Genomic DNA, 22,038 nt, shown 5'->3' on the forward strand with positions numbered 1-22,038 from the left:
TATGGCCCCGCCTAGCTCTGACCTTCCCTGTTCTCTTCTTCTAAAGTCTATTTCTGACATTCCCTGTTCTAAGGGCCCTCCCAGCTCTGACATTCCAAAGTCTCTTCGACCTCTGACATTCTTAAGTTCTAGTATGTTCCAAGGGTCCTTCCAGCTTGAACAGTTCTTTGATTTTGGGACCTAGGCAGTATGGAAACTCCAGGTACTTAATACCTGTTTGTTAAATTCATTTGAATTTAATTGTAAAGAATCTTGGAAGTCATCTTCTACAAACCTAAAAGAAATAAGACTCCCCATCATGTGCCTCAGGAGTGGTCATTCAGCCTGTGCACACCCAGAGTGATGAGAAGCTCACTACTGGATGATGATCCTGAACAAGGCAGCCTATTCAACTATGGGAAGCTCTAATTGTGGGGAAACTTTCTCTTCCACTGAGCCAAAAATCTGCCTCCCTGATTTAGTTCTACCCTCTGGGGCCAAGCAGAACACATCTAATCACCTTTCTACCCAACAGCCTTTCAGATATTTAGAGATCAAAGTTGCATCACTCCCCAAGCTAAACATCCTTCCTTCCTTCCTTCTACCCATCCTTCCATTCCGTGGTTTTCAGTACCCTGCATCTTTCTGTTTGCTCTCCACTGGACACTCTCCAACTTGCCAGTATCCTCCTAAAATACATCATCCAGAAATGACCCTGGTTCTCCAGATGTGGTCTGAGCAGGACAAAGGACAGTAGGAATGTTGCCTCCCTCTCTCTGCACACTTTGTTTCTCTTGAAGCATCACGAGATCACCTTTGTTGGGAATCTTGGGATCTAGTCCTGGCTCTGGTGCTTACTAGACCCTGGGACAGTCATTTCAATTTCATTTGGTTCAGCAAACATTTCTAGGTGGCTCCCATAAGCCAGGCACAATGTGGTCCAACAGAAAGAGGGCTGAATTCAGAGGCAGAGGACATGGGTTCAAATGTAGGCTCTGCCAGTTAATACCTATATGATCTTGGGTGAATTAATTAACCTCAAAGGGGGTTCCACTTTCCTCATTTATAAAGTGAGGGTTGAGCCTTTATGGCTGTAAACTTATAGTCTGTGATGTAGAGGTTATGCTAGATGACCTCCAAGTTCCCTTCCAGCTCCAAATTTATGATTCTACAAACTGCATTAGGCACTGGAGTCAAGAGACAAAAAGGGACACAATTCTTGTCCTCAGAAAGTTTATAGTCTATTGGGGGAAACATATCCTCAGATAAATAAATGCAAAGTAGATGCAAAGTAATTTCAGGGGGGACTTTAAGAAAGTCATTTAACTCTTCCCATCCTCCTTTCCTTCCTCTCTCCATTAAGGAGTTTAGTCTAGGTCAGAAGCTCTTTACCTTTTATGTCATGGATCCCTCAGGACATTATTCTGGTGAAGTCTATGGACCCATCTCAGAATTAAATTTGTAAATGCATGCAAAGGATTTGAAAGGAACCAATTCTACTGAAATAGTTATTTGATTGGAAACATCAAAAACTGGTTTATTTTTAGAGTCTATCACTCATTGAGAAACAGTGTGGCATAATGGGAAAACACTGGATTTGGAGTCAGAGAATTGTGGTTCAAATCCCAGCTCAGCCACTTGCCACCTCGGTGATCTTGGACTGATTGGTTAATTTCTCCAAGTGCCAGTTTCCTCATCTGTAAACTGAGGATATTAGATTCAATGACTTCTGAGGTCCTTTACAGCACATTTATCTATCCTATCAGCTATAGGTCCTACTCTTGCCTTTAATTTTCTTTTATTCATTCATTCATTCATTCATTTATTCATTCACTAATTCATTTATTCATTCATTTGTTTATTTATCTATTCATTCATTCATATTTATTTATTTATTTGCCTACTTACTTGTTTATCTATTTATTTATGCATTCATCCATCCATTCATTCATTTACACATCTACTCATCCATTTATCTACCTATTCATTCATTCACTTATTTATTTATTGCTCATCTATTTATTTACTCATCTATTCATTCATTCATTTACTCATTTATTTATTATTTGTGTATTCATTCATCCATTCATCTGTTTATTTATTTAGGATTTTCCCCCACCTTACATGTAAAAACAAATTCTAGCATCAATTTTTAAAACTTTGTGTTCCAAATTCTCTTCCTTCCTCCCTATCCCCCACTTAAGAACTCAAGCCATTCAATCTTACCTTTAATTTTCACAAAACCTTGTTAATTCAGTGAAATATTCCTCTGAAGCAAGGAGAACATTATATGACCTGAGGGACCCAATGAAGTATGAGAGCCTCATATAAGATGATCTCTCAGATCTCTTCCAGCTTTAATGGTTCTTGACTGTTTCCACCCAAGAGGAGGCTGGAGAGGAGGGGAGTGGGGGTCCATGACTCACCCAAATGCATACACTGTGCTCGAGTTGTAGTATGGGGCCAGGTGGGTGGCAAAGATGAGGTCCCTGAGCTGGGAAAAGAAATCTCATTTGTCATTCCCTTCACACGCACACACTCCCACCCAGAACTTTCTCCCATTGCCTGACTGCTCTTCCCTGCTGTGTGCTGATAAATATTTAATAACCAGTTCTCAAGTTGGGGGGGATTATATGCATGAGACACTTTTAATTTAATTTATATCATTAACACTTTCTTAAGCTTTGAAAGCCACTAAGCAATAAACCAAGCTCTAATTTACAGAGTTTGGCTTTTTCTGAGGTAAAATTTGGCTCCAGCACACTGTTCCCTGTTCCATTTCCATCCCATGAAACCCTTCCTAATTTATCCCATTTAACTCCATGTATCCTATGGGTGGCTCTCACTCCTCAGCATTTATGGACATGTCAAGCCTTCTGTTAGCATCCACTCTCTTATAAATCCCTTTGCAAGCATCTTTAGACCCTTGTGATTCTAACCTTCCTTCAAGACCAAAGACTACATCTCATCCTATCTCTGTCTCCTCCTCCCCCAACAGTGCCTAGCACAGGGCTCTCTGTACATGGTGTGCACTCTAATTGAATCACAGACTGTCCTGAAGTGACGTGGTTCCTTGCCATCTTCTTCCAAGATGGCAGCCCATGCCTTCCCAATTCAGGAGCCAACCCATTTCTCAGAATTATTATTTTTGACCTTTCTGTCCTGGGCAGTTCCTATCCCAGAAGCCTTCCTGTCCTCTTCAGCCCACCTCCTAAAACCACTAGCTTTCACCCATCCTTTTCTCCCCTTCACCCTTTTCCTACCATCTTCTGAGCTTTGGCAGTTTCACTGCGGAAGGCACTGGATTCTCGGCGGGAGAGGTCCAAGGAAAAATGTCGATTAAGCACCCGGATGCTTCCTGAGTACAACTGGCTGACTGTCACCTCTCTCTTGTATCCTGCTCAGAACAGAGCTGGGGGTTAGCCTGGCAGAGTTAGGGGATGGGGACCATGTTAAAAGTGGTCATTAAGTCTCAAACACTTCCAGGGACAGGGAAAGCACTGACTCCCAAAGCAGTCAGCTCCCTCGTGGGCTCTCATTGTTCCCAAGTCTTCCCTTATCTCAAGGCAGAATCTGCCTCCCTGAAACTGCCACCAATTTACTCTAACTCTACTGGCCTGAGCCGCACCAATCCCAGGTATTTATTCTTGACCTTGAGGGTTGGCTTCTCCAGTTCTTCTCCCTCAGGCCCCAGCCAACTAGCAGATCCCTAATTATAATGACCCCTGTAGCCATTAGAGCTGAAACTTGACATCACTGCCCATGGGAAAATTTGAGTTGGGAGGTGACCTGGGAAGCACAAAGGACAATCCTGTGGCAGGTAGAGTCACACTAGGAAGGGGCCACTTATCTCATCTCAAAGAAAATTGGTCAGGGTTAGGGATGAGGGAGGAAGGCTGCTTGAGAGGGGGTACCACCATCATAGAACCCTATAGGTACTAGCTGGGGACAGGTGTGAGCTTCATGCTGTCCGTTTTATCAGAGAGGAAACACACCATGCTAGAAATCGGCACCTTGTGGCAAAGCTCCATTTGCCAAGTGTTAGTTCCAGGTCTCATCTCCACCCCCAATGTCTTAGCCTTCAGTTACCTAGGAAATACCAGAGCAGGACTCCACCTGCTGCCAGCATCAGCAGGGCAAGCCACAGAGGGGCCAGGCGGATGTAATTCCGTCCTCTTCTCTTGGGGTCATCAGTGGCTTTTGCCTTCTCAACAGGGCCCTGGACTCTTTGGTTGGGCCCTGGCTCCTCCACATCCACTCCATATAACTGCGCTCGGACTGCCTGCCCATTGCCCCTCTGTTCTTCATCCGCCATCCTGGACTTCTGACAAAAGAGAAGAAGGAGCATTATGGGGAGACAGACTGACCAGCCCCAATGGCTCACATGTGCCAATGGTAGAAAGAAGTCAGAGGATCTGGGTTCAAATCCTGTCTTTGATACCACTTCTGTGTCTTTGGGCAAGTTATTTCTCTTTTCTGTGACTCAGTTTCCTCACCTGTAAAGTGATAATAATATCCGCAAGTACCTTTTTCACAAGTTGTGAGGACCCAAGAATCTCTGCTTCTTAATCTAGTATTCTTTTTTTTTTTTTTTATGGGGCAATGGGAGTTAAGTGACTTTCCCAGGGTCACACAGCTAGTGAGTGTCAAGTGTCTGAGGCTGGATTTGAACTCAGGTACTCCTGAATCCAGGGCCGCCCCCTTAATCTAGTATTCTTCCCCTAGTAGGCCATCACCCACATGTTCCACTTCATCATTCAAGAACTCTGAGATTCCTTTATCTGAACACAATCAGTTGTCATTCTGCCCCTCTCTCCCTCTCTATTATAACACTGAACCCTGTCCTTCATTCACACCTTAACCTCCAGGCCTCTTGGTTCTTTCTCAAGTCATCACCCCTACATAGGCCACACTCTCCCTTCTTGACCCCTTAAGTGAACCAGCTGAACTTTCTGATGTCCTGGGTGTCCTTTTCCTATGACTAACCTTGCACCGCCAAGTCTCAGCCTGGGATCATTCCCACCATCTTGGTCACTCGTTGCCGAACCAACTGGGTGAAAGTCACAAATATGTGCTAGCCGGGCCCACTGGAGATTCATGCTGCATAAGCTCAACCAGGCCCTCACCACTGCAAAGTAATCCTTTAACAACACACTCTCGCGTTCACCACGGCAGTGGCTCTTCCAACATCTTCCATCCCTCCTCAGTGCCCCAGACAACTCTGATATCATAAGTAGTACTCGAGTTGTGCCTGACTACAAGAGACATCTCCCCCGACCCTCAAAGAAAAGTCAAGGCTCACAAAGCACTGTCTTCATAGCAGTGCGGTGAGGTGGGTGCTACAGGCATCTGAGCCTCACCGTCATAAATGTGGAAACTGAAGCTTGTGAGGGCTAAGAGTCCCATGATCGCCCAGCTAGAAAGGCAATCCACGTGATATTGATATACACATGTGTATATATACAATCCATACACCCACTTATGCAATATACATAATATATATATATATATATACATGCTCATACATATAGCCACACATCCATAGGCATACACGATATACATATACAAATGAACATGCACATATAATTATACATACACACATCCACATCCACATAGAGATCCATATAGACCCCATGGCCACATACATAGGGACTGACTTGAGACCTCATTGATATAGGGAATGTCCAAGTGAGGAAATCCCCTCCCGATGCAGATCCACACTTTCTTTGTGATTTATGGTCTCCCTTGCCTGGCACACTGAGAGGTTAAGTCATTTGCCCAGGGTCACACAGTACATATACATCAGAGATGGGACTTTCACTCAATTCTCCCTGGTATTCTATTTACAACAGGACACCAAAATGTTCCACATGTATACATATATATGTACATATACATGCATGTGCAAATATATGTATGCTCTGGTGATCAGCTTTTTTTTGGGGGGGGGAATGAGGGTTAAGTGACTTGCCCAGGGTCACACAGCTAGTAAGTGTCAAGTGTCTGAGGCTAGATTTGAACTTGGGTCCTCCTGAATCCAGGGCAGGTGCTTTATCTACTGTGCCACCTAGCTGCCCTGGTGATTGGCTTTTAAAGGCTCTGTCCTCAAAGCCGCAGTCCCTCTTGTTGCTCCCCCCAAACCCTGAGTCCCTATGGACAAAGGATAGAGTGGAGAGAGGGCCAGATTTGGCATCTGAGGACCTGAGTTTGAATCCTGTCTCTACCACTGACTACCTCCGTGGCTCTTAGGTCACCCAGTCTCCCCAGGCCTCAGTTTCCTGTCTCTAAAATGAGGGGATTGGCAGAAAAGTGCCCTGTCCCTGTGGACACTTGGCTAGAGGTTGATGTAGCAGGGGCCAGGGCTGCTGTGCCCAGTAGCTCCAGACCAATATGAGAACAGGCCAGTGGGCATCCCTAAGCCTGTATAGACCCCAACTTTACCCAGCTGCCAGGGGTGGAGTGGGGTGGGCAGCAGGATGCAGGCTGGCCTCTGATGCAATGAAGGGAGGATCCGGGGAGCCATTGGCAGGGGTGGACTGTGCCACTCCGCCCCTCTCACCAGAGGTGACCTCTGCTGTGCACGTCCTTGGCAGCATTAGTTAAATGGATGTGACAGAATGATCCCCCATCCCCTAATCCAGGGCTCAGCAGCCTAATGGGAAGCAAGAATTCTGGACTGTGAATGAGGATGGCTGTCTGACCATGGCTCCCTTTGTGACCCTGGGAAAGTCATAGAATCCAGGCCCTAGGCCTGGAAGGGGCCTCAGGGACCATCTCATTCAGCCCCAACTTTTACATTTGGGGAAAGTTAAACGATTTCCCTGTGATCACCTGAGTAGCAAGTAAGCCCAAGAGACAATATTTCAACCCAGGTACTCTGAGTCTTGGCTCCCATTGTACCCATTTCTCTCTCCAGGCCTTGGTTTCTTCATCTGACAAGTGAGGGGTCTGGGCTAGACCAGGCCTTCGGCCCCTGAGCCCCGTGGGTACAATTCAGGGATCTGTGCACGTGAATGGGGAAAAGCAAATCCACTTTTATTTCAGTAGAACAGGTTTCCTTTGAGAATCCGTGCATTTTATTTTATGCCTTTAAAAGCATTATTGGCAGAAGGGCTGCCGGCCTGCCCAAGGGGTCCAGGACATGCCGAAAGGGTTAAGAAGCCCTGGCCACCATCATTTCTCGGCTTCCTTCCTCTCCCTTCTAGGCCATGTTTCTCTGTGTCTGTCCCTCCCCCACTCATCCCAGTCCCTCTGCCGTCCTTGATGCCTCAATATGAGAGGACACTGCCCCTCCCCCCATCCCCTCACCACACGGTGAGGATGTAGGTCCCAGCTTCCCCTCTGCCCCCCACCAACCCTGAGAAGGAAGGGAGGGGGCTCCCAGAGAACCTGACTTACCTTTGTAAGCCACAGGTAGGGCAGGGCCGGAGTGCAGGCCACAGCAGGCCCTGTTTGTCCAGGCTCAAGGTCTTTCCCCCTGCTCCCCCCCTCCTGGGCCCCAGATCAATGACCGGACACCATGGCCTCTTGCTTCGGCCCTTGTCCCCCCTGGCCCAGGGCCCCTGGCTCCATAGCGCCGGGCACCTCCAGCTCCCTCTGCCAGTCTGGACCAAGCAGAGAATATTGTGCTTCTCCAGGGCTGGGGGGGGACCCCAGTGGGCTGGGATCAGCTCGTTGATGCTGTAAACAGCTGGGGAAGGAAGCCAGCCCCCGCCCCTGCCTTCCATGGGCACCCCCGGGAAAGGCAGGTGCGGGGAGATTGAAGTTCTCCCCCAGGGGAGTCCTAGTTGCCTAGTGACGTCTGAGTTCTTGGTTACACCTGCTGTTCCCAGGTCCCGTTAGGATCTCGAGGAGGGGCTGAAGGCACGGAGTGTGTGGATGGACTCGGGGCGTGCCCTGCCAGCTTGTTTGACACACGTGTGTGCGTCCCATGCTGGCCGGCCCCTGCCTGGCCTGGTCCCTCCAGTAAATGGGTTCAAAGGCACACAGCCCAGAGGAGCCTAAGAAAGTGTGTCCCAATATATGGAGAAGGCAGCAGACACGAGGGTAAATTCTGCTGATGGTCTCTTTCCTTGGGGCACCGTAGCTAGCTCTGTTTTATCTAACCCGAGGTCTGTGAACCCAAGCCAGAGAGGACAGATTTGGCATTAGCTGTAGCTGTGTGCATGTGCATGTACGTGTGCACGTCTGTGTATGTTTATGCATGCTGGGCTATGTGCATCCACGTGTGTGCCAAAAATCCACGGATGTGGTGGTCTTATACGGGCGTAACTAGGAGAGACAAGGGGGGTGCAGTACAAACAATCTTTCACTTGGAGCACAGAGCACATTCCTGTGTCTGACCTAGGCAAGACCCCACTTCTGTCTGGTCCCTGCTTCCTCACCTGTAGAATGGATTTGACAGTTCCCCCAGAGATGACCTCTGCAAGCCTTACTTACAACCCTACAGAAATGGGACCTCCTTAGGCAGCACGTGCAGTCTCTGTGATCTCATTTTGAGAGGCAGGTAAGATGGGTAGGATTGCCCCCACTTTACAGCTAAGGAGACTGAGGCTCAGAGAGAAGTGACTTACCCAGAGGGACAGATCTACTGCGCAGAGCCCACCAAGTGTGTCTCCCATGGAGAAGCCTTTCGACTACCCCATGTTGCCCTTTCTAAGAGAGTAAGCAGAAAGGGGGAGGGGGGAGGGGAAGGAGACCAATGGGGCTGGTGGGGGTGGGGCTGAGGAGGAAGTAGGGCAGGCACACTACGGGTAACTCAGAGTCAGGCTCTCCTCCGCCTGATCTCAGCTCCTTGACCCTAAACCATCTCCAAGTCCCCACTGGAGGCCACATTGTCCTTCCTGGCCACAGATTCCAGCCCAAGATCTTTATCTTCTTTTTTTTTTTTTTTGGCGGGGCAATGGGGGTTAAGTGACTTGCCCAGGGTCACACAGCTAGTAAGTGTCAAGTGCCTGAGGCTGGATTTGAACTCAGGTCCTCCTGACTCCAGGGCCAGTGCTCTATCTACTGCACCACCTAGCTGCCCCAAGAGCTTTATCTTTTTCTAAGTCCTGGCTCTACTTGACAGGTTGGATCCCATCTCAGACTTATGCTTTTAAATGCATAAAATAAACAAATCGTATTGAAACACAGTCATCAAAATATTTAAAAATAAGTCTGGAACCTCATTTTAAGAACCCCTGGTTACCCCTGTAGGAAGAGGAGACAGTTGGGGGAATGAGATCAACTTGTGCAGGCAGGGCTGGGAGAAAGGGCAAGGGGTCTGAGTGTGGGGCTGCACCATAGGCTCCAACAATGCTCTGAAAACCAGGCACTGGCCTGGTCTTTCTTCTCTCATCTTCTTGTTCCCTAGCTAGACTAGAACCCCTCACGAACAAGGGCTTCTCTATCCCTTGTCTCTCCCATGGGTCAGTGGACCTTTGGTTCCCCTAGACTGGTGGCTCAGTGTGGGGGAGTAGATGGATTGATTGGCTGGTAGACAAACTTGCCATTCATTCATCAGACCACAGGATGTGAAGCCAGGAGGAATCTTAGAAATCATCTGGTGATCTAACTTATTTTATAGATAAAAAAGAAATGGGTTAGGGAGTTTAAATGACTCATCCCAGGTCACAGCATCAGGAAGTAGGCAGCTAGGCAGTCCAGTGGCTAGGGTGCTGAGCCTGGATTCAGAAAGACCTGAGTTCAAATTCAGAGTCAGACACTTAAGTAGCTGTGTGACCCTGGGCGAGTCACTTTAGCTTGTTTGTCTAGGAGACAGAACACCCCGTTTGCCTCACCTTCCTCATAGGAGGCATGTGTATCTCTCCTTTCTTTCTAGGGAAGGAAAGTGATGTGGCAGATTGACCACTGACCCAGGGTTAGGGGCCTAGTCAGACTATTCGGGGTGCTAGTCCTAGACCTGTCAGAAATTGTCATTTAAACTTCCCAGGCCTGTTTCTTTATCCATAGAACAAGGGGGTGAAACTACTAGATGATTTCTGTTCTTGCTTCTGGCTCCTAGTCGATGCACAGACAATAACAACTCCCTGGATGACCTTGGAATTCATGCCTCTCTGGGCTTCCTCTTATTCCTCTGAAAAGTGAGGGGACTGGACTAGGCGACTTCTGAGGCTTGCCTCAGTTGGGACCTGCACTGATAAGTTCTCCAAAGGCCCAGGGGCTTATGGGTATTGGTCAGCATTTGCAGCAGGTGCTAGGTATGTGTGGGGCAGAGAGGGGAAAAAGTGGCTGGTGTTTATCTTGGCATCTCTCTCTCCAGAGCTCCAGCTTCTAGCCTACACTTCAGTCTTGCCCTTAGCATCCAAGAAGAGAATCCCCAGCCCCACGAAGCTCTGAGGTTCTCTGTCTTATAAATAGAGTTTTTGTCCTTACCTTAGGAATAGTTCTAGCCCCTTTTGCCCCCTTCTTCTCAAAGAAGACCACTAAGTTCTTCCCTCACCTAGAACGGTCCTTGGCTTTTCACTTGCCTCTGGTCCTTCACCACCCTCGGTACATCCTTGGTGTCCTTATCCTCATGGGGGTCAGTCTTTAGTCACTCCCAGGAATAGCCTTGGGGATTATTAGCCCACCTCCATTATATACTACTACATTACAGTCCACCATTATTACCCTAGAACAAACTTTGAACCCTTCATTTGTCTTTTTTTTTTTTCCTTTTTTGCGGGGCAATGAGGATTAAGTGACTTGCCCAGGGTCACACAGCTAGTGTCAAGTGTCTGAGGCCGGATTTGAACTCAGCTCCTCCTGAATCCAGGGCCAGTGCTTTATCTACTGAGCCACCTAGCTGCCCCTTCTTCATTTGTCTTAGAGAAGATATGAATCCTCTGTTCCCAGGTGAAGAGGATCTCATAGATCCAGAGCTAAGAGGGACCTCAGAAGCCATGGAGACGTTTATATAACAGATGAAACTGTTATATAAACTTTAAAAGGCCATTAAGTTCAACTGCCCTCCCATTTGACCGATGAGAACGCTAAGGCCTAGAGAGATCAGGGGACTTTGTCTAAGGTTACAGAGGTTGTAAGCTTCAGAGGCAGGGTTCAAACTCAGCTAACCTGACTTCAGGGCCTCTGCTCTTTCCATTGTGTCATGACCCCCTCCTCATACCCACAGAAACAACCCTCCCCTCAGCCTTTGGGGATGATTGTTAGTCCCTCCCTCCATCTATTCCCAAAGGGACAACCCCTCACCATAGGGACAACCCCTACCTGTCGGTGAAAAGGAAATGAGTGGTGGGTGAAGCTAATGAGACATCGGTGTGTTTGCCACGTGAGCACTCAGCAGAGAGTTGGGGTGGGAAGCAGCAGTGGTAGTGGAGACCCTATCTGGGGACTACAAGCAGAGGCCCCAAGAATGACAAGCCCCCTCCTCCCTCCCTCTCCCCCAAAGCTCCCCAGACCCATTCTGAGGGTTGTGGCTTCACAGAGGGGAGGTCCCTCCACGGAATAGAGAGGTCAGGCTGATGTTTGAATAGAAAGTCACAAAGAACCAGCCTGGCTTATGCAATCACTCCCCTCTGCAAACAGGCCAGGTGCTCTGGATCTGGGTTCTCAGCCAAGAGCCCAGGTGACCACATAGGCCTCAACCCTCTGCTAGGAGTATGAGGGAGGTAGTGAGCCATTGACCCTTTCCTTTCCCTACTGAAGGACAGCCTAAGGGCCAGGAAGCCACAGTTGAAGGGAATGGATTTTTAACTCCTTGTGTGTCCTGGGTCAGTCAGTGTGGGAAAACCTATGGACCCCTTCTTGGAATCATGTTGTTAAATGCATAAAACAAAATATATAGGATTACAGATGCAACCAGTTTTATTAAATTAGAATTATCAAAATATATTTTAAAAAAATAGATGTGTGTGGGGGCAGCTAGGTGGTGCAGTAGATAGAGCACTGTCCCTGGATTCAGGAGGACCTGAGTTCAAATCCAGCCTCAGACACTTAACACTTACTAGCTGTGTGACCCTGGGCAAGTCACTTAACCCCAATTGCCTCACTTAAAAAAAAATAGATGTGTCAACCCCAAGGAGAAGCTCCTTGTTTTAAGGGAACTGAAAACGTTGCTAAATTTGCAATCAAACCAAAATGCTGAGGGATCCAGAGCTAGAAAGGACTTCTGTTTTCCCATCTGTGCAGCAAAGAGATTGTCCTAGATGGCACCTACAGTCACTCCGATCTCTAAACCTGAGATCTGGTGAATTTCCTCATTTTATGAATGAGGAAACAAGGCCTAGAAAAGAGAGGGAACTTGCTCAGTGTTGGACAGGTACTAAGTGTTGGGGGAGGGGATTTGAACCCAGACCTCCCACCTCCCGGTCTACCCTGTCTTCCTTCTAAAAGCCCTCCAGAATAAGCACAAAGCCACCAAACACAGCGATTGTGTAAGGGCCCCCGATATAGGCACAAGGAAGTCTCCTCCCCAGTTCTGACAAACCTATTTCTGGCTCCTCCGGCTGAAGACAAAACTCTAGGGATGAACGGAGGAGTGGCGAGTGTCAGCCCAGCTCCCAGAGGTGTGGACTGCTCTGTAATGAGAACCTGGGATGACACAGCCCTTAGGATATTCCCCTGGGCAGCCAGTGAGGTGTCTGGGAAAGAAGGTATGAGAGTGATCAGCACTGGCCCGGAACCCCGGGGCGTAAGCTTTAGTCCTGACTGACAGGAGTGTGTCTTGTGAGCTCTGGAGGGTCACCTGTCTATTCTGCTTTCCTCCTAGTACCCTGACAGGTTTGGATTACGTTATTCCCATGCTCCATCTGGCTCTAAATTTGAGGATCCCCTCAGCTCCGACCTTTCCTGCTCTGAGGTCCCTCCCAGCTCCGGCATTCTATGAGTCTAGAATGTTATTTGCTAAAGCAAAGATTATAATAAAAGGCAGGCTCCCCTTGTACTCCAGGCAAGGAGAATTTCAATGAAAAGACCTAAGAATGCTTTGTTCCATTTCCTTCAACAAACACTTGAAGAGCATCTGCTTTGTGTAGGCCCCCATTTGAGATGCTGAGGAGGGGAACGGAAATGTGTAAGTCAAAGTTCCTATTCTTGCGAGTTAATATTTGGAACACTTATTAAATGTTTCTCTCTCCTTCTTGCCCTTCTTTCCTTCTTCCCTTCCTCCCTCTCTTCCTCCCTCCCTCTCTCCCTCCTTCCTTCCTCTCTCTTTCCTTCCTTCCTTCCTTCCTTCCTTCCTTCCTTCCTTCCTTCCTTCCTTCCTTCCTTCCTTCCTTCCTTCCTTCCTTCCTTCCTTCCTTCCTTCCTTCCTTCCTTCCTTCCTCCCTCTCTCCCTCCCTCCCTTCCTTTTCCCCCTCCCCACTTCCCCCATTCCTCTTCCTCCTCCAGATTTTTGTGGGTCCCTAACATAAGGGCCTTTGAATACCAGGTGAGCAGACCTGTTTTTACCTGTGGGATCATAGGGAATTTAAGGTTGCAAAGGACCTTGGGATCAGTTGCTAAGCATTTATCAAACACTTATTGTATAGAGAGCACTGAGCAAGATGAGCAGTTTAGATAAGCTGATGTCCTAGTCTTCATGGAGTAAATATCATAGGCAGATGATGCCTTCAGATTACTGTAATACCTAATATTACCTGTTAAATACATCAGAGAGGGACCCCCCCAAAAGTACTCCAGGAAAATAGGGAGGGAAGAAATAAGCATCTACTCTGTGCCAGGCACTGTATGTACTAAGTTAGCATTCTACAAATAGTATCTTGTTTTTGTGGGTTTTGGTTTTTGTTTTTTGGTGGGGCAATTGGGGTTAAGTGACTTGCCCAGGGTCACACAGCTAGTAAGCGTCAAGTGTCTGAGGTCGGATTTGAACTCAGGTTCTCCTGAATCCAGGACTGGTGCTCTATCCACTGCGCCACCTAGCTGCCCCAGTAGTGTCTCCTTTGATCACGGATGCCTACAGAGCAAGATGTAACTGATCAAAGAAGACAAATGAAGACACTGAGACCCAAAGGGGTTGTGTTTCAACCAAGGTCATGTGGGTAGTCAATGGCAGTCTCCGGGATCTGAACCTAGGTCTTCCGACTTCAAATCTAGTGTTCTTACCAAAGCAGACACTACCTCAAGTAATGAGATATTTCACCATCATCATCCCTCTCTCTAACCTTTGCTTTTTCAACAGTGTACTGAGGATCACAGACTTAGTAACCACAGGTACTCCCAAGGGCATCTACTCAAACCCTTCACTTTACAGATGAGGCAACCGAAGCTCATGGAGGCTAAGTGACCTGCCCCAAACCAGATAGCAGCAGAGCCCATGGGCCAGCTCTCAAACTGGTGGCAAACAGCATAAGTGATGCTATTGGCAGGGCAAGTAGGAACATCACGAGGGATGAGGTAGATGAGTCGACCCATTTCCGGGGTAAGCAGGCTAGCTGACATGTTCCAGACTTGGGGGACTTCTGAAAGCCCTTTCAAGGATATGTCACAGACTCTCAGTGGGAGACAGATTGTGACTTGTCTAAAAGTCAGTTATGGTACCTGGAAAACAAGATCTGTGCCCGGCAATTGCTGACAAATTAAGACTTGATGATATTTCTTTGAAAATACGTGTGGGATGCTGACATCACCTCTGTGGTAAAGGGTTGTCTAGATGAAACTATAAGAGAAACAACTAGTCAGGCAACTTACAACACGAGAGCTGGGAAGGGGCATGGAGCTCAGAGGAGCAGGGGTCTACAGCTGGAAGGGACTTTAGGAAACATTAGTTAACCCCATCATTTTGCAGCAGAAAAACAGGGGCCCAGAGAGAGGGAGAGACTTGCTTGGCATCACACAGCTAGTGTTAGGGGTAGGATTTGAACCCAGAGCTTCTTGACACCATGACGGACAATCTATCAGCTATGGTCATCTGGTCTTCCCACTCTCATCCGGCAGAAGAAACAAAGACTCAGGAAATCAGAGTGATTTGGCTAAAATGACTGAAATTAAACCGCAGAGCCAGGGCCCTAGCCTAGGCTCTTTCTACTTAGACCATATTATCTCTTGTGGCTTGGATTTGGGGAAAGCACATGGGGTGGTGGAATCGGGAGATGATAGACTCCTAGAATGCCTGGGCTGCCTTGATGAGAGTCATGAATAAATGTATGCCTTCTTTCTCTATCTCCTATCAAAACCCATCCCAATTTTCAGATTTTAAAAACCAGTTTTTGTTTAACTTGTCATTTCTTCCCCTGAAGTTTTGGTAAAAGTAGTTTGAGAAATGGGAACAATGAGAAAAGGAACAATTCTTCACTACTGGGCAGAGCTCTTTCTCAGAACGTTCAGAGGATAACTCTGACTGTCTTACCTGGAGAATATTCTTTATAAATCCTGGGATACCCTAGAATGGAAGTTATGCAATTATTTTTGTGACCCGAGTTCTCACTTGCTCCTCCTTCCCAGAGTGTGTTCTCCCTCCAGCCAGACATCTCAATGCCCTTATTGGTCATTTTGGACCTCCTGTCATGTTCCTCTTACCTTCCTCCCTAACCTTACCTCTGCCCCCCAACTTCCCTTACTATTCCAGCCTGTCCCTTCCTACCAACTCCCAATCATGATCATAGAGTCACATATTCTGAGCAGAAAGGGGACCTGAGACAACATTTAACCCAATATCCCCATTTTCAATTGTTTTGTTTTGTTTTGTTTTTTGTGGGGCAATGAGGGTTAAGTGACTTGCCCAGGGTCACACAGCTAGTAAGTGTCAAGTGTCTGAGGGTGGATTTGAACTCAGGTCCTCCTGAATCCAGGGCCGGTGCTTTATCCACTGCGCCACCTAGCTGCCCAAGTTTCAATTTTTTTGTTTTGTTTTGTTTCCAATATCCCCATTTTCCAGGAGAGGGGGGAAAAAGCCCATGGTGGGGAATGAACCTGCTCCTGGTCATACAAGTATCAGAGTAAGAATTTGCACATAGATCTTTTTACTCCAAACTCTTCATTCATTCATTCATTCATTCATTCATTCATTCATTCATTCATTCATTCATTCACTAACTCACTCATTCACCAAACATTAATGGACAACATGATTCCTACATTATAAGGGAGTTTAAGGGGCAACTAGGTGGCGTAGTGGATAAAACACCAGCCCTGGATTCAGGAGGACCTGAGTTCAAATCCAACCTCAGACACTTGACACTTACTAGCTGGGTGACCCTGGGCAAGTCACTTAACCCCCATTGCCCCACAAAAAAATAAAATAAAATAAAGTAAGGGAGTTTAACAAGATAACTTCTAAGACTGAAACTCTGTAACTGCATATCAAGACTTCGGTTCAAATTCTGGCTTCACCACTTACTAGCTGGGAGAATTTGAGCTGGGTTCCCTCTCTGGGTCTTAGCTCCACTTCTTTAAGATGAAGAGGTCAGAGTCGATGGCCTCTAAGGTATCTTCCACATCTAAATCCATTTTTTCAACCAACAATTTTTTTTTTTTAGTGAGGCAATTGGGGTTAAGTGACTTGCCCAGGGTCACACAGCTAGTTAAGTATTAAGTGTCTGAGGCCGGATTTGAACTCAGGTACTCCTGACTCGAGGGCCGTTGCTCTATCCACTGCGCCATCTAGCTGCCCCAACAAATATTTTCTTAAGTGCTTACTATATGTGCTAAGCACTATGCCAAGTGATATGGACCCACCAACAATGAATGAAACAATCCCTATTAAAGTTTCATTTATTCTTTTATTCAATTGCATATATAGCTACATTTTAGCATTTTAGAATCACTGGCCTGGACTTATCATGATTTTTTTCTTTTTTTGCAAAATGCCCATGGTGTTTCCGTAAAACTTCAGATCCATTCCTCCTCAACCCCCATCTCCCCCAAAAGTTGACATCCATCTGCCTGAAGAAGGAACCCTGCTGTGGTCATCACCACCCCCTCTGGCATGAGCCTTTCTGCCGCTTTCTCTAGCAGTGGTCTGGGGCTGAAGGGCTGAGAAAGATGCTTGGGGCTTTTTGAAGAGCACTTTCTCACGTTGTTTGTGACAATGGAAACTTTGAGTCAGGTGTACTTATGGACAGAAGGTCTGGCTTTAACCACACCAAGAAACAGACACAAACTGACATGCCACAGGTTTCCAGACAGACATTCGGTTGCTCATAGAACATAAAGGATTTTAGAGACCATCAATTCCACTACTTCAGATGAGAAAAATGAGAGCCAGAGAAGAGAAGGGATCTATAACCATATCTAAGGTCATCTGGATAGTTAGCTATAAAGTCAAAGCCAGACCTTATGTCACTTGGCTCCTCAGCCAGTGCTCTTTAAAATGAGACAGTTCTTGTAAATGCTCCTTTCAAAATGAAGCGATTGCGTTGTGAAATAGTGAGTTTCCAGACACTGGTAGTATTTGAGCAGAGTCTAGATGACCAAATGTCTATGATGCTCTGAGGGAGATTCCTTTGTGGGGAGAGAGTTTAGCTGGATGACCTCTTTGGTCCCTTCTGACAATCACTGTTTATCAGGAACTTACGTCTATGTGGAAACCCACAAATTTGAGTTAGGGAACATTCATATTTTATACAATTTATTATTTTTTTAAAAAATATTTTATTTATTTCTTGCAGGGCAATGAGGGTTAAATGACTTGCCCAGGGTCACATAGTAAGTGTCAAGTGTCTGAGGTCGGATTTGAACTCAGGTTCTCCTGAATCCGGGGCCAGTGCTTTATCCACTATAGCGCCACCTAGCTGCCCCCTATTCTATACAATTTAAATAGGATCTTGAAATCCTTGAATTATGGAACATCAGACTTTAGAATCATGAACTGTTAGGAGCAAAGACCATGATTAGTTTCTAAGTAAACAGTGTGGAGAGCTTAGTGGATAAGGGGGGGGGCGGTGCAGAAGTAGACTACAAACTACTTAGCCAGATAGAAGAAACTGATGGTGAGGTATTAACACAGGTCACAAAATTGAGATGAAGGCTGATGTAGGGACTTCTAATTTATAAGCTATTGGCCAGGGGTAAAGGATGTCTATTTCCACTCCCCTAGACCCCCAACAAAAATAATCTAGTGTGTGCAGAGCTCTTTGCAGGTACTGGGGAAGGATGATGTAAAGTTTAGAGGAGACATAGTCTGTATCTCAGTTGACCTTACAGAATTATGAGAAAGATAGAAATAATACAAAGTACTCTAACAAGGATTTTTGAGAGTTACAAAACAAAATAGAGGAAGTGAGAAAGAGAACTACAGTTCTGTACTTGACCATTTATGTATTGGGGAATAGCTCTTAGTCTTAAATACTTTTATCAATCCCTGTTTTTCTGGATATCACTCCTATTATCAGATAAATTGATGTGTGAACAGTAAATTAAACATATGTAAAGGACTATGATGATGCCATTGATTCATAAATACAGTAATTGGCTCAATCTTTCAACAAATGAATGTCTAACTAAAAATGTAACAGGATGTGAAGAACCTCAAATCTGTGTCTTGGGCTTTGACAATCTTATTCTTGTCCCAAATATGGCCAGAGAGCCAACTCCTCCTTAAAAATCAATTTGTGGGTAAGTGGGCTATCCCCTCAGGCCCAGGACTTTCACCTTTTATCATTTTCTACAATTTGCCTGCTAGAAATAGAAAAGGCAGTGGAGATCAGCTGAACTCTCCTGATTGAAGGGTCCAATCTTCATCCTACAGAACAACAGATTAAATATAATTCTTTCTTTTTGGCAGAGAAGAGGAGGGACCATAGGAGCCAGATGATCATACCTTGCCAGACATTTGGTTTCATCTGTAGGCTTTTTTGTTTTTCTTTAGCTGTTTTTCTTTGTGATAAGAGAAGGTTCAAAGGAAGGGGTATATCAGGAAATGACTGCGGTGTATCAACACAAGGCATCAGTACAGCTTTAAAAATAATAATATCTTCCCACATTGGAGTCATAAGAAATGCTAGTGAGAGAAAATTACTCAGTTCCAGAGATGATTGGTACCTACACTTTAAAAAATTTATGAACTTTAAAAAATTAGTGAATGAGAACATTTCAATATTCAAAGACAAACATTCAAGAGGATTACATAGAAACTAAGCTTACGTTTTCTAAGCTATCATGACACTCTTTGGGTCTTCAGGTCTAGTTTGTCTCAAGTTTGACTCTCTCTAATCTGGAATGCTGAGTTTCTTTGAGATAGCAAACCTGCTCTCCTCCCTGCCCTCAAATATTGTATCTTTTTCCTTAAAATATATTTGGGTTGGTTTGGGATCAACTCACCAGGGATCTCTGGTCTGAGATCATTGGTTAATTCTGCAATCTCTGTCTTGCTTTCATCCAATCAGGAAACCTGATGACTTTGTGCGACCACTCATACACCCGTCTTTATTTATTTATTTGTTTGGTCTTTGCAGGGCAATGAGGGTTAAGTGACTTGCCCAGGGTCACACAGCTAGTAAGTGTCAAGTGTCTGAGGCCGGATTTGAGCTCAGGTCCTCCTGACTCCAGGGCCAGTGCTTTATCCACTGCACCACCTAGCTGCCCCCTCAAAAGTCATTTATTAAGAACATGCTAGGTGGCGCAGTGGATAAAGCACTGGCCCTGGAGTCAGGAGGACCTGAGCTCAAATCCGGCCTCAGACACTTGACACTTACTAGCTGTGTGACCCTGGGCAAGTCACTTAACCCCAATTGCCTCACCCCCCCCCCAAAAAAAAGAACATGCTGTGTGCCAGGAATTCTGCTAATGCCTGGGAATATAGATACAAAAGTGAAACAGCCCCCAACCTCAAGGAGCTTACTTTCTAATCTGACAACATCACTTATAGGTTCATAGAAGATACATGTAAAGTAGATAAGCAGAAAGATAACCTTCAACAGGAAGGAACTAGCAACTGAGGGGTCTAGGGAAAGACTTCCTCCAGGTGGTGGAAATGGAGCTGATTCTGGAGGGTGTATCGCCTGAATGATTAAATTCAAGCCCCATACCAATCCTGTGAGTCGGGGATTGCAGATCCCATCATCTTAATTCAGTAGCTGAAGCCCAGCATTGGGAAGTGACTCTTGCCTTGAGTGGGAGACTATCAGCCCACATCCCAGTCCCTGAGGTATCTTCCTTCCATAGCCCCACTAAGTACAAACCTCTTCCTTCAAGGGTCTCCTTCTCTACAAAGCCTTCCCTATCTCCCACAGCTGAAAGCACTTTATTCAGCATGTGCTCTCTGTCTGTCTCTGTCTGTCTCTCTGTCTGTCTGTCTCTCTCTTTCTCTTTCTCTCTCTGTCTCTGTCTCTCTTTCTCTCCCCCCTCTCTCTCTGACTCTTTCTCTCTTTCTCTGTCTCTCTGTCTCTGTCTCTCTCTTTCTCTCTATGTCTGTCTCTCTGACTCTTTCTCTGTCTCTGCCAGGATCACCTTGTATCAAAAAACATTGTATACCTGTCCATAAAATGACAGGGTTATATACTTTAGAGCTAAAGGGGCCCCTAGAGTACAGATTATCAGCTCTGGAAAGGGTTGTACTTATCATAGATAGAATCACAGGCCCATAGACTTGGAGCTTGGAGAGACTTTGTAAGGCATCTAGTCCAGTCCTCTCATTTTACAGGTGAGGAAACTTCCGCCCAGTGAGATAAAGAGACTTTCCCACAGTCAGAGGATCACAGAGTTTTTAGCTAGAAGGGGATGGATTTTAACCCCCTTATTTTACACCTGAGGAAACTGAGGCACAGAATTGAAACAATGACTTGCCCAAGATCACCCAGAAAGTAAGTAGAATAGCTGATACCTGCAACCAGCTCTTCTGTCTACAAGTCCAGGGCTCTTTTCACAAAACATCACAATTTTGTGGAAGGGCAGCATCTCCAAGTCAGGGTCAAGGTCAGTGGGCATCCCTGTCCCACCTACAGTTGATCACATGTCTCGGGTCCCTTTCCAGTAGAAGGGTCTTCAGCCTTCTCTGCCTCCCAGCTCCCTCTCTTCTTATTTGTCTTTACTCTCCCCACATCACCCAACCCAGTCTTCTTCATCCTGTTTTCCTGTAATAGAAGTCCTGGTATCTCTGAATATCATTACCCTCACCCCAGGCTTCCTGCCTGTGGCTTCACACTCACCTCATCCTCCAGTGAGTTGTCATGGTCTAATGTCCCATCAGGCATGCCATACTTAGAAAAAAAACAAAACCAAGACAGGGCTACCAGGCATGGAAGAAAAGGCCATGTTGGACCAACCAAGGGGCCTCTAAAAACCTGTTTACCTGAGGCAGCTAGATGGCACAGTGGTAAAGCACCAGCCCTGGAGTCAGAAGTACCTGAGTTCAAATCTGGCCTCAGACACTTAACACTTACTAGCTGTGTGACCCTGGGCAAGTCACTTAACCCCAATTGCCTCACTAAAAAACAAAACAAACAAACAAAAAAACCTGTTCACCTGATCCACTCTCTGAAATAGTGAGGTATGGGAGAAAGAGCTCTAGATTCAGAATCAGAGGACCTGGGGAAAGCCTCTGGACATTTTGAGATCTCAAGCTGACCATCACTAAGTGGAAAGGTTTGGACTAAATGAAGTGAGTTCTCTACTAGTTCTAAATCCTAGAAATTATCCCTTTACCTTTTCTGGAAATGGGTGAATATTGGGTTGGATTTTTTTTTTTCTTTCCCAAGACCTACTGGACAAATCCCAAGAAACTCTGTGGGTAGAGAGAGGTCTTGGGCACTCATCTATGAAGGCCATTTGTCATTTCAAATGTGTATCATATGGTTAGATTTGAGAGAGGCCCAAGAAAAGTTACTAAAGCTTGACTTCTTCCTAATGGCTGCACATTCAGGTGGAATATATTATATAGTAAGCACTTAATAAATACTTTTAAAATTCATCATTCATCTATTCACCCATTTGACAGATAAGGAGACTGAGTTCTAGAGAAAAGACTGACTTCAAATTGCATGATTTAAAAAATTATTTGAAATTTTTTTCCAATTACATGTAAAGTTATTTTTTGAGTTCCAAATTTCCACCCTCTTCCCTTCCCTTCCCCTCCCGGGGCCATCAAACAATCTGATATAGGTTATACATTACAATCATGTTAAACATATTTCTACATTAGTCATGTTGTAAGAGAAGAATCAGAACAAAAAGAAAAAAAAA

The 22,038-nt window shown here is 45.8% G+C and overlaps 1 protein-coding gene across 2 annotated transcripts in view; it reads right to left on the reverse strand.

The window, feature by feature from the left end:
• TMPRSS6 (transmembrane serine protease 6) overlaps window positions 1-7,961 on the reverse strand; it is a 49,712-nt gene extending 41,751 nt beyond the window's left edge. For both annotated transcript variants that reach the window (XM_043968595.1, XM_043968594.1), the window contains exons 1-4: window positions 7,378-7,961; window positions 4,069-4,303; window positions 3,243-3,376; window positions 2,406-2,473 (exon numbers count right to left, since the gene is read on the reverse strand). In XM_043968595.1, coding sequence (XP_043824530.1) covers window positions 2,406-2,473; window positions 3,243-3,376; window positions 4,069-4,294 — 428 coding nt within the window. In that variant the 5' untranslated portion in view covers window positions 4,295-4,303; window positions 7,378-7,961. The remainder of the gene's footprint in view (window positions 1-2,405; window positions 2,474-3,242; window positions 3,377-4,068; window positions 4,304-7,377) is intronic.
• Window positions 7,962-22,038: the final 14,077 nt, after the last annotated feature.

This window comes from Dromiciops gliroides, chromosome 5 (assembly GCF_019393635.1).
Source record: "Dromiciops gliroides isolate mDroGli1 chromosome 5, mDroGli1.pri, whole genome shotgun sequence".
Taxonomy (NCBI): Eukaryota; Metazoa; Chordata; class Mammalia; order Microbiotheria; family Microbiotheriidae; genus Dromiciops; species Dromiciops gliroides.